The sequence below is a fragment of the Oncorhynchus kisutch genome, linkage group LG1, assembly GCF_002021735.2.
Source record: "Oncorhynchus kisutch isolate 150728-3 linkage group LG1, Okis_V2, whole genome shotgun sequence".
Taxonomy (NCBI): domain Eukaryota; kingdom Metazoa; phylum Chordata; class Actinopteri; order Salmoniformes; family Salmonidae; genus Oncorhynchus; species Oncorhynchus kisutch.
Genome location: NC_034174.2, coordinates 48,612,235 through 48,625,490, shown reverse-complemented (window position 1 = coordinate 48,625,490; position 13,256 = coordinate 48,612,235). Strand labels below are relative to the sequence as shown.

General features: G+C 41.3%; 1 protein-coding gene across 2 annotated transcripts in view; it reads left to right on the top strand.

Moving 5' to 3' along the window:
* Positions 1-467: 467 nt before the first annotated feature.
* Positions 468-13,256, top strand: part of LOC109892123 (syntaxin-18) — a 20,871-nt gene continuing 8,082 nt past the window's right edge. The window contains exons 1-3 of one of the 2 annotated variants that reach the window (XM_031826342.1): positions 468-737; positions 10,796-10,863; positions 12,078-12,193. In XM_031826342.1, coding sequence (XP_031682202.1) covers positions 585-737; positions 10,796-10,863; positions 12,078-12,193 — 337 coding nt within the window. In that variant the 5' untranslated portion in view covers positions 468-584. The remainder of the gene's footprint in view (positions 738-10,795; positions 10,864-12,077; positions 12,194-13,256) is intronic. The other variant, XR_004210207.1, reaches the window with a different exon arrangement.

The window sequence follows — 13,256 nt, the reverse complement described above, 5'->3', positions numbered from 1 at the left end:
AGCTACTGTTGTTATTCTGGCTGCACTATTTGACATGACTGTAAATTAACTGTAGTTGGCTAGCTAGCAAGCAAGGGATAAGAACGTTGGCAGCCAGCATGGCAATGGAACATTTAGAACGAATGACTGGGTCGTCGTCCATAGATACAGAACAAAAAGACTGAACAGCTCTGGCAACTGAATCGATAGAACGAATGGCTTGGGTAGCAACCCTAAATTTGTGCCAGGACTGTATCATGTGGAAGGATAAAATACAATGAATAAATTCAACAAAATAACATTTTTTTAATGAAAATATGTCAATCATTATTTGAATATGTTGGTAACCTTTTGTATAAAAGTAATAATGCCCTCGAACCCGGTGTTTGGAGGATATATTTGCACGGTTTGCCGACCATCGACTTAGTCTCGAGCCTAACAACATCCTGCCAATATATCCTCCAAACACCGGCATCTCCGGCATTGTCACTAAAGTGGCCAACCATGCATGTTTCGAACGCACCCATACGTCGCAAAAATATGACGTTGAATGTGGTGACGTGTCGCTGTTGACAGTGGCGTGTGCTGCCGTGCTACTGACAGAAATGGCTGTTGATATAACTGTACTGTTCAAAGCCAGTGTCAAAACGGTAAAAACACGAAATAAAGCTATCGGAGTAGGGTTTGATTTGCCTAAAGATGAAATCTTCAAGAAGAGCAGACCCAAACATGGATTTTCTCTCAAGGCGAAGGAAGTGGTGAGTGGCATTCACTGCACAGGCTAACGTTTGCCTTGCTAGCTAACGTTAGTTAATGTAGCTAATTTATTTTAATAACAGTTGTGTAGTAATGGAAATTGATAGAGTTCTCGTGCCGTTAAAGCTAATGGTAGCTAGCTAGCTCGTCAGTTAGATAACGTTAGCCGAGTCAGAGGCTAGCGTGCTAACGACATTAGTCAAATGTATCTGGAAGTCATGAAAGTTAATACCTAACGTTAGCTAACAATTAGCCAGCTATCTAAAAAGGCCTAGGTCTATGATGTGCTCACTACTTATATCGACCTCTAAGTAAACAATAATACTTTGCTCAAACGTTCAGAACTTGGCATGTAACTTAGCTAGCCATCTACTACTTTTTGCATTTGACAGGTTAGTGGTGCGTTCCAGATCGCTTACATACCGTCAGTGTATTCTACTAGCTAGATAGCTACACATTTTCAGCGCAAAAGTGGACAGTCACAGATTGTTGGACTGTTGCCTCATGTCGTTATGGTTCATGAGACTAACATATTATTGAGCACAATTCGATTTACTGAGTACCACTCTCCATATTTTCAAGCATAGGTGTGGCAGCATCAGGTTATGGGTATGCTTGTAATCGTCGCGAATAAAAAAAAAACGGAATGGAGCCAATCACAGGCAAACTCCTAGAGGAAAACTGCTTTCCACCAGACACTGGGAGATTAATCCAACTTTCAGCAGGATAATAACCTAACACATAAGGCCAAATCTACACTGGAGATGTAGAAGACTGAATGTTCCTGAGTGGCCGAGTTACAGTTTTGACATAAATCTATTTAAAAATCTATAGCCAGACCTGAAAATGTTTGTCTTGCAATGATCAACAACCAATTTGACAGAGCTTGAAGACGTTTGAAAATAATAATGGGCAAATATTAGGCTTGGGTGTATTTGGAAATAGCCACAGGATGTTTTTTCAATACTGTTTTGAAATGTTTCTATACATTTTACTACTTGTAGCTACTTTTTTTTAGGAAATACCTGCCATCAACTTGTGCAATATGTTAGAAGATAAAACCGATTGGTTTCTTCATTTCACCTGTCACATTATTTTGCATTATGAAGCTTACCATAGTTCCCCAGAACAGTTGAGCCAGTCACGTGTTTGTTTGTAAATAGCACAACTGGGGAAAGCAGGAGCAGTCGAGTCCAGCTGTGTATTGACAGGGGTCACATTTTATATTGAAAGTCGTGTTTTTTTGTTGTTGCTTCAATAGAGGTATCGGATGTACAACTATAGTTTTTCTTCACAGAAAATACTTTAGTGCAAGCACAAAATGTGTCTGATGCCGAGCAGAAATTACAATAAGAAGCATTTTAGATCTGCGTTTACAAAACGCAGCAAGATATGTATTATGCGTTTAGAAAAAAAATCCTGCATGAAAAATGAAGAATTCTGCGTTAACATGACCCCTAAATGTTTTACTTACTAGTTAACTAAGTAAGTGGCTGAATTAATAAGGTGTCAGGGCATCATATTGTCGTCTTTTTGACGTGTTTGAGAAAACTTATCTAAAGGGATTTGACATCTTTTGATTTCCTTCTGTTTTTTTCTCCTCTCCGTTCTCTGCCCATCTGCTCGGCTGTAACACAACAATATGGAATAAGTGGACGGTATATGAGTACTTTTTGAATGCACTGTAGGTAGGGGTAAAGTGACTGGGCAACAGGATAGAAAATAGACAGTACCAGCGTATGTGCGGAGTGGGAAAGTGTGTGGAATCAGTATGCATATGTGTTTGTGGGCATACAGTGCATTCAGAAAGTATTCAGACCCCTTTATTTTTTCCCACATTATGTTACGTTACAGCCTTGTTCAAAAATTGATCAAGTTGTATTTTTCCTCATCAATCTACACACAATATCCCATAATGACAAAGCAAAAACAGGTTTTTAGAAATTTTGGCAAATATATAAAAAATACAAAATAAGTATTCAGACCCTTTACCCAGTACTTTGTTGAAGCACATTTGGCAGTGATTACAGCCTCCAGTCTTCTTGGGTATGACGCTACAAGCTTGGCACACCTGTATTTGGGGAGTTTCTTGCATTGCTGCACAGCTATTTTCATGTCTGTCCAGAGATGTGCGATGGGGTTCAAGTCCAGGCTCTGGCTGGGCCACTCAAGGACATTCAGCCACTCCTGCATTGTCTTGGCAGTGTGCTTGGGTCGTTATCCTGTTGGAAGGTGTACGTTTACCCCAGTCTGAGGTCCTAAGCGCTCTGGAGCGGGTTTTCATCAAGAATCTCTCTATGCTTTGCTCCGTTCCTTTCCCTCGATCCTGACTAGTCTCCCAGTCCCTGCTGCTGATCCTGCCACCACCATGCTTCACCGTAGGGATGGTATTGGCCAGATGATGAGCGGTGCCTGGTTTCCTCCAGATGTGTCACTTGGTATTCAGGCCAGAGTTCAATCTTGGTTTCATCAGTCCAAAGAATCTTGTTTCTCATGGTCTGAGAGTCTTTAGGTGCCTTTGGGCAAACTCCAAGCAGGCTGTCATGTGTTTTGGTACCCTTCCCCAGATATGTGCCTCGACACAGTCCTGTCTCAGAGCTCTACGGACAATTCCTTCGACTTCATCAACTCTGGGTCCTTATATAGACAGGTTTGTGCCTTTCCAAATCATGTCCAATCAATTGAATTTACTACAGGTGAACTCCAAGTTGTAGAAACACCTCAAGGATGTTCAATGAAAACAGGAAGCATCTGAGCTCAATTTCGAGTCTTATAGCAAAGGGTCTGAATACTTATATAAATAAAGAATTTGTTTTTTAAAATATTTAATACATTTGCAAAAAATTCTTAACCTGTTTTCACTTTGTCATTATGGGGTAATGTGTATAGATTGCTGAGGATTATAAAAAAATATATATATATATTTTTTTTAGAATAAGGCTGTAACGTAACAAAATGTGAAGGGGTCTGAATACTTTGCCGAATGCACAGTATGTAGTGTGTGTTGGGTTGGCAGGGTAAGTATGTGTGGGTCGAGTCCAGTGTATGTGCATAGAGTTAGTGTAAAAATTGTGTCAATGCAGATACTCCGGGTAGCCATTTAATTAGCTATAACCTGTCTCGTTTGGTAGTCTTATGGCTTGGGGGTAGAAGCTGTTCAGGGTCCTGTTGATTCCAGACGTAGTACTTAGTGCATTAGTACCGCTTGCTGTGTGGTAGCAGAGAGAACAGTCTGGCTTGGGCGGCTGGAGTCTGAAAAAGTTTTGGGCCTTCCTTGATTAAAGCCAGTTCCAATGTTAGCCTAATATGAAACACCCAGTGATGGACCATCCTGATGAGAGGCTGTGTTTCCACCCCCCCACACATCTTCCTCTTTTTTTCTTACATGTCATTCAAATGCATTAGGTTGGGGATAGATCCGTGGATCTAGATCTGTGGTCTTCCCGGACTTTCAGACTCTCACCACCACATAGTCGCGACCCATCATTGGTGTAGAAATAAAGAGGACTCATTGAAAGCGACTGGCAAATAGAATAAGTGCGCCACATGCAGCGTGACCACTATGCAGAAGTGAGTATCATGGATACAAGCCCTATCAAAGGCACCTTGAAGAACTCCTCTGGATTTCCCCAGGGACATCAGCTCTTGATCCATACCTGATGTCCCCACCAACCATAGCCAGGAGAAACAAGCCCAGTCACTCAGCTCCACACAACTATGCTTTGTTATGCCTCTCGCACCCCTGTTGCAACGATATTGGAAATGATGGTTTAATGAAAGCAGGGATGCTGATTTGAGGAAACTCAAACCTAGCCTGTGGTGCCCACCCCCCGACCCTGGGCCCCCACCCTCCCGCTGTCTCCCCTGTGCTACCGATATCATCTGAAACGATCTTGGTGAACCAATGTTTGGAGAAATTGAAATTTTGGAATGTCCTCACTGCATACAGTTATGTGGTGGTTTTCATCTGCCCCCACCCCCTCATCCTTTTCTCTGTAAGACTTCAGATACAGGATCCATTTTTTTTCTGTGTGCGAGCCCTCTCTTCACATGTTTGATTCCATAAACATGCTGCAATAACATTTTCTTTCAGCTTTCTAACAATTTCTTGAGGAAAGCCGATCCTCCCAAGAGCCAGTGATTAAAGGTGGAAGATCAAAGCAGAGAAAACATTAAATTAGGTCCCAAGTAACAATGTTGACGGCCGGCCCCTAATGCTGAACATATGTGGGCGCCCTCCAAGACATGCACTGCCTTCTCAGTTCCCAGTGACACTTCACAAAACAGATAGGGAGGAAAAACTTCAAAGTAAACAAATATAAAGTAGCATGTATGGGTTGTTTTTTTTCTCTTAAAACTTTACCATTTGCAGCAAGTGAACCTTTTTTATGGCGAAGCAAAATGCTTGATGGACTAGTAAGAGCGGCTAGTAAGTGTCTGGGGTGCGGTGATCGGGAGGGAATCTTTTACCTCAGGGGTCGGTTTGGGGCACTGTGATCTCAGTTTCACCGCTCTACTCCTCATCTCCACAGCAGGCTGCTCTTCTCGTGTTTAAATGCAGGAGGTCACCCCGAAATTGTTCAAATCAGGAGCGCCGTTCCACAATGGACTGCTTTTTACTGTGTTTTCTTTGAATGTCCGAAAAGTGAGGTGATCAGTCAGCACTTAGAAATATGTGTTTATTACCCAACTTGAGCGAGGTAGGGGTTGCCCTCTCATGGCGTATTTTGAAATGGAAATTATAATCTGGTATATTCTCAAAACATTGAGTTACATTTTGATAACCTGGGTGCATTTTCAGACTTTATTTTTCTGTTCGCAAGTGAACTGTCAATGTCTGAGAAATTCCCTAAAACAGTCTCTCCTATTGGGGGAAGAACACTTTCTGTCAAAATCTAAGGATTTGAAGTGCTTACACAGGGCAGTAAATGTGATGCTTTGATGGAATGTAGCTGCTCTAAAAATAGAAAGCCATAGTCTAACTGTTAGGCTAAGAGATAAGGTACAAGCCTAGGCTATATTTGTTGGCCCCATTACCTGAGAATCACACACCTAATTTGAACAAATCTCTTCACCCCATTTGCTTCCTCTTCTCCCTTTTGACACAGAGCAAGTTTTTGCATGTCACCCCACAATAATTGCCATGAACCTGCATCCGCTGTCATGATCAGTGATTTAGGTTTTGTAGTCTCACTAGTCTCATCTCCCACAAAGTTTTTATTTTGTATTTTTTATTTTGTATAAATATATCTATATTTCTCTCACTCACTCAACTGCATTCTATCACCATCAGGTTGGGATTTGAGGGGATTTACCTGATCTGAATGTCCTGCTAAACACCGTCTTTACCAGTTGGTTTAATCTCTGCTCTGTTTTCGCACGGAGGCCAGGAAAATATAATTTTGAGGCATAAAATGCAAGTGCAGAATACAATCTTATCTAGCTTTTCCCCCACAGACATTTCAAGAAAGGGGATTTTGCCAGTTTGGTAAAAAAACTAATTAAAAAAAATAAAGTGTAAAATATGGAGACGTAAATGCACAAACACATGTCTGTGGACGAGTGTCAAACTTAGGGGGCAGCGAGATGAAATCCAGATACTTGGCAGACTAAACAGTGTAATTGTAACAAAAATACTGTACTGCTTCAGAGACACAGGCTTTATAGGCAAAATTCAGATTGATATGAGCCATAACGTCATTATTTAATTAAGCAATGAGGCTCATTCCTTGACAAATAGGCCTAGGTCACATAAGACAATAAGTAATCAATAGGATAATTGATTACTCAAACATTCTCAATTAGGTTATTATTTAACATATCTGTATTAAAATAGGCAGAAAAATTTCCTCAATCACAAACTAGGGAACATCCACTCTCAGGCTCAGGGACAACCAGAACAAACCTTAGAGGGGAAAGTGTCTTCTCAAAACAATTGTAAACTTTTTCAGGGCTTTTGTAATAGGACAAACAAAAAGGTGTTGCATAAAAGCTTACTTCATTTAAAAAATATATTTTCACCTCATCACTTGTTCCGTACAAACCTTTTTCACAAAGACACGATAAACATTGAACATGTGTCAAAGAATTAGGCAAACCTAATTACCAGTTAACAATTGCATTTGGGTAGCCTACATTAGTTTAATCTAGTCTTTTCTACCGTGGGCACCATATACACAGGCCTCGAGGGGAATGTGTCCATCTGTGTGTTTCATCAATGAATCCCTGAAGTGCAACAAAACCAAACATTAGTGTTGCTCAACTACCCAACAAACAACACAACATTCAGGTTTGTTAGTCATGTTTTCCATTAAAGTTCAAAACAAAGACTGGGCTAAAATAAGTGAAGGGGTAGAGGTTCTGAGGGGATGTCTGATGTGTTCCCAATTCCTTTCTTTCTCAATGAAGCTCGAAAATTGACATTGTTCGCATCCATTGTAGTCGGGAGAGAGCGCTGCTTTGAACAGGATTAAACCTCAGAGCCTTTGTTCATCAAGTGAACACGTTCAAAAGGAAAATAATGTTTTTAAATACAGTGATGTGCACAACTTGGATGCATTTGCAAAACAATATGCTGCTGTTGAGTTTTCAGAAACAATTTACTTGTCGAGGGCAAAAACTCTACATCTGACATTAGAGCAACAGGAGAACGACAGTGGTCTCCTCGTTAAACTTATACTTTGTTCTGCGTTTGTGCTGCGTTGAAGTATGTAACTCAAAAAAGTCGGATTGGATGGCATGAAAACTCGTGGACTACCGTACGTTTCTTGGCAGTTGGCCTGGTTAGCTGGTTAGAAGAACACGCTAACTTACGGCCAACATTTTTAACTGAATAAATAAAGCACTTTGAACCACAAAGTGGACCCAGTGGATGGTATTTTGTGGCAGAATTTGCTGTCGTCATCTCATTGAAAACAGTGACATCCGGTATCATCCTGCCGCCGTGAGTCTGCTATGGGAACACCGCAGTATTCATAGGCCTAGTTTTAACTAAAACAATAAAACTTATTTTGGTTTTAATGTATTTTTCTCTATTTCTTTTGAAATCTGAGATGTTTAGGAATGTTTGCTGTAGTCCAGATTATTACCCTACAAAATGCACATTCTTTGACATTTTTTTTTTTAAAGCTCCTAGATTGCCTTTGAATGCGAGTGTAGATTATTGACTGCGTTGCTGTGACTGACCAGAAATCTCAATTTCTAATACTCAAGAGTAAATGCAGTGAAAAAAATCTATGTGGCGACGTCCCCTCCACTGCATAGAGCTTTAAGTGTTTCTCATAGTGTCTTCTTTGAACAATTAGGCTAGTTATAGTCTATAGATCTCAAATCAGATTTGGACAGGCTTCAAAATGGACAGCTCGGGGTCAAGCAATGGAGTCTGGGTGATCATTATCAAATTGTCTCAGTTACCTGGTTTTAGTCAAATAAAGAGCCTACCCAGACTGACTTAAGAAAAAATATTTAACATTTTTATAATAATGCACTGTGATGGTTTGTTTGCGCTTCGTACAGGCTGAGGGGCAGGAGAGAGTGAGAAGATAAAGTGGGGGTCCTTGATGATGATGAGATTAGATGTAGCCCGGCAGACTGTCTCCTCCTGCTGCCTCGCTCCAAACACAACATACGCGCACAAGCACATTTCATATACATTCGCATACTTTGGCAGGGACACACACGCACTCTCCTCCAGCCGCAAGCACAAGGCTACCCCCTTCCTCATTGTTTAGGTATTACTAGCTCTTTAGAGTCTTAAGTTACAAGAGCAATTGATCCCGGTGACCCCCTGCAAACCCTGGAGGTTGCAGTGGGAATCTGAGCCCAAATGTATACACACAGGAGACAGATCAACCCCCCCCCCCCCCAAACCAGCACTCTTGACATCTTCTCTCTTCTCCTCTGTTCTCTCCTGAAAGCCAGTGGGGATCCAATACTGGCAGCCTATTGCTACCTGCTGGTGAGAAGGTGTGATACAAAAGCAGAATGTAGCCCATTATTTCAAATAGCAAATTAGTAATCTAGTGTATGCCAAAATAGCATGATATGGGTTTATAGCTGCGATTTATATAGTCAGTGTCTGGGAGAAGAGGAAAATAAAGACACTCAGGCCCCTGAGGATTGGAGTTGCCCATCCCAGACAGGGCATTCATCTTGAATCTAACGACACAGACAGCAGACAACAACACAGACAGCAGACAACAACACAGACAGCAGACAACAACACACTCCTGCCTTTCAACCATGGGAACATTGTGCTTCACTCAACCCCTTCACAAGTGCTCTGAACAACGATTAACTTTTGACCCCTGATAATTGTATTATTACAAGGGTCGACTCACCGCCACAGCCCTTTACTCGGTTATCTTAAACCTGCTCTGTTCTAATTGCTCTGAAGCAATGTCACACCTCGAGTCATCTATGCTTATTTGCTTCCTAGGAGAGGTGATGGGTTTCAAGCAAATTGTAGCTCTGTATTTATTTTTTTATTTTTAACCTTTTCTTTTCAAAGTCCTGTCGTTTTCTTCTCGTTGATATTTTTAGAGTCGCCATTAGAGACCAAGACCCAGGTCGTGCTTTTACCACTGCAGCAATTTGGTAATTACGGTCATTAGAAGAAAAAAACTGGACCGAAGACGGCGTAGTTTGGCTTTAGAAAAATAATCCCGCTCACCCTGGGTCTCTGTCACAGTCGAACTCATTGTGTCATTTTCAACATGGCGCTTGTCTGGATTCTCTCATAAGAAAAAAAGACCTATATTTTCACAAACAGAGCCTGCTGTGTGTGTAGTCTGTCCTTCTTGCGCTCCACTCTGTGGATGGGGAAGCAATTAAGGGTTTTTCGATGTTAACCGAATTATAGGAGCAAATATTGGATTCCACAGAGTTTCCTCTGGTTTTCCTGTGCACACATCTTCCCGGACATTTTATCTGTGATACATAGTCGACAGATTCTACATTTCAGGCGTATTTAAATGTTTTCTGTCAGGGAGCAACAGTGTATAGAAGAGTATAATTTTATTTACATGAGCTAGGCTAACAAGAAAATTGGCAGTTTGAATTTGGTATGTCCTGCGGTAAACAAATATCAATTTGTAAAATTCAGAATGGATAGAGCGAGACAGATGGACAAGGTGGCCTGTCACAGTCAATGACTGCTAAGTTTGGTCATTTTAAAGGAAGGCCTAACTTGAGACATGCAAGCAGGGCCTGAAACGAACTCTTTGGTCTACCAGTGAATGAATGAAATCCACCAACCTCTCAGACGTCTTTGCAGCATTCGGCTGTGCGAGACATATAATATTGTCATCTTCAACCTAGCGTTGTTCCTATGGATACACTCATAATGGCTACCAGTCCACCCATTATGCCATTATTGACTTGAATGGGGACACCCGTTCTATTCATTCTATTTCTATGGCAGCACATGCAGTCAGGAGCGGAGAAAATGTGTAAAAAATTATTATTATTATATACATGCATGCATACAGTACCAGTCAAAAGTTTGGACACACCTACTGAGTCAAGGGTTTCTCTTTATTATTTTTTTACTATTTTCTACATTGTAGAATAAAAGTGAAGACATCAAAACTATGAAATAACATATATGGAATAATTTAGTAACTAAAAAAAGTGTTAAAACAAAATATATTTTGTATTTGAGATTCTTCAAAGTAGCCATCCTTTGCCTTTTTGACAGCTTTGCAAACTCTTGGCATTCTCTCAACCAACTTCATGAGTTCGTCACCTGGAATGCATTTCAATTAACAGGTGTGCCTTGTTAAAAGTTTGTGGAATTTCTTTCTTTCTTAATGCGTTTGAGCCAATTAGTAGTGTTGTGACAGGGGTGGTATACAGAAGATAGCCCTATTTGGTAAAAGACAAAGTCCATATTATGGCAAGACCAGCTCAAATAAGCAAAGAGAAACGACTGTCCATCATTACTTTAAGACATGACAGGGACAACATCATGAAGAGGAAAAGAGATGTGGCCCACAAATAGAGAGCGAGACATGAAGACATTGATAGACTTCTCTAATGTGTTTTCTCTTCATTTTGACAGATCTCCAACATCACCAAGCTGAAAGACTTTCTGCTGCAGCACAGGAAGGACTATGTGAATGCTGGAAGGTAATCCTCGTCTCAGGTCACCAAACCCTGCCCTTTTTACTGTCTGTTTTCAACGGTGACTTTCATGTGGCTATAAGATGTAGGGCTAATCCCTTTTCACATGTTTGTCTTAAAGAAAATCCTCCAGGAAAGGTTCAGCTCGGCCTCCACGTGGATTGGGATGTATCTAACCTTTTGACAACTTGATTGAGCTTTTTCCTCTTTGAAACATCAGTCTCATAAAGGATCCAAAAAAGGTTTTAACCTTCTCAACCCTAGAGCCTTCATTGTCAAAGAAGTAGATGGCATTAACTAATCACCATAAGCCTAAGCAGTAGTTATATAGGCTTAGGGGCCAAATTGGGCGGAGCGTCTGTCTTGTCTGGTCTGTCTGTCTCTCTGTCCTGTCTCTCTGTCCTGTCTCTCTGTCCTGTCTCTCTGTCCTGTCTCTCTGTCCTGTCTCTCTGTCCTGTCTGTCTGTCTGTCTGTCTGTCTGTCTGTCTGTCTGTCTGTCTGTCTGTCTGTCTACAGAGTTGACTGCAGGCTGTGTTGCAGGCTCTAAGGTCTGACTGGTCTAATTGAGGTGGGTGGTTGGGAAAGGCAGGCGCTGGCACAAGGTCAGTAGCGAGTGGGGTGGTCTTTTGGAGACTCAGTCTAATTGGGTGGAATAATTGAGCTGCAACCAAGTGAAGAGCAAATCACGCCCTGGGACTAATCATAGGCTTCATCTGGTCAAGGCCCCGAGGGCAGTGTGTGCGCGCTCGCAGGGCGGGCCTTGAAAAACGTTTTCACATTTTCTTGCCTTAGTTTAGAGCCATCAATTTGGATCTATTAGCCCCCCCCCCAAAAAAAGAATTGTGACTAAAAACCTGTCACGGGCATTAAAAATGTAATAAATTAAAACATATTAGTTTACATGGGAAGAAGTACATTATGTGATCTTCCCATAGAATTGACTTAAGTATTTATTTGGATTTTTTTAATTTATTAAACACTGCAAACACAGGAAAGGTCTGGGTGCCTTTTTTCATGTTTCTTTGACAGAAAATGAAAAATGAGCATGTCAGTCATCCTGAACTGAGGGAATGATCTATGAGCTGTAAATTAGGAATCCACTAGAGGGCAACATAGGCTTAGCACTTTGATTTAACTGTAGAGAATCTGCAGACCTTCATTACAGCAACCTGGGTCCAAATATGATTTGTTTCCTTTCAATTGCTTTGTGTGTTTTGTAGTCTCATCTCGTCAGACCTAACCCGGATGACAGACAATGAGCGAGACCAGATCGACCAGGACGCCCAGATCTTCATGAGAACCTGCTCTGAGGCCATCAAGCAGCTCCGCTCTGAAGGTGTGTGTGTGTGTGTGTGTGTGTGTGTGTGTGTGTGTGTGTGTGTGTGTGTCCATTGGGTTGCATGTACTGGACATTTTTATTTTATTTATTTATTCTACCTTTTATTTAACCAGGTAGGCAAGTTGAGAACAAGTTCTCATTTACAACTGCGACCTAGCCAAGATGAAGCAAAGCAGTTCGACACATACAACACAGAGTTACACATGGAGTAAAGCAAACATACAGTCAATATTACAATAGAAAAATAAGTCTATATACAATGTGAGAAAATGAGGTGAGGTAAGGGAGGTAAAGTTTAAAGTTTTTTTTTTAAGGCCATGGTGGCGAAGTAAATACAATATAGCAAGTGAAACACTGGAATGGTAGATTTGCAGTGGAAGAATGTGCAAAGTAGAAATAAATAAATATTTCAGGGGAAGAGGTAAATACAGTAGGGGAAGAGGTAGTTGTTTGGGCTAAATTATAGATGGGCTATGTGCAGTAATCTGTGAGCTGCTCTAACAGCTGGTGCTTAAAGCTAGTGAGAGAGATAAGTGTTTCCAGTTTCAGAGATTTTTGTAGTTCGTTCCAGTCATTGGCAGCTGAGAACTGGAAGGAGAGGCGGCCAAATGAAGAATTGGTTTTGGGGGTGACCAGAGAGATATACCTGCTGGAGCGCGTGCTACAGGTGGGTATGTTTGGCAGCATGAGTGAAGGAAGCCAATTCTAGATTTAACTTTGGATTGGAGATGTTTGATGTGAGTCTGGAAGGAGAGTTTACAGTCTAACCAGACACCTAGGTAGTTGTCCACATATTCTAAGTCAGAACCATCCAGAGTGGTGATGCTGGACGGGCGGGCAGGTACAGGCAGTGATCGGTTGAAAAGCATGCATTTAGTTTTACTTGTATTTAAGAGCAGTTGGAGGCCACGGAAGGAGAGCTGTATGGCATTGAAGCTCGTCTGGAGGGTTGTTAACACAGTGTCCAAAGAAGGGCCAGAAGTATACAGAATGGTGTCGTCTGCGTAGAGGTGGATCAGAGACTCACCAGCAGCAAAAGCTACATCATTGATGTATACAG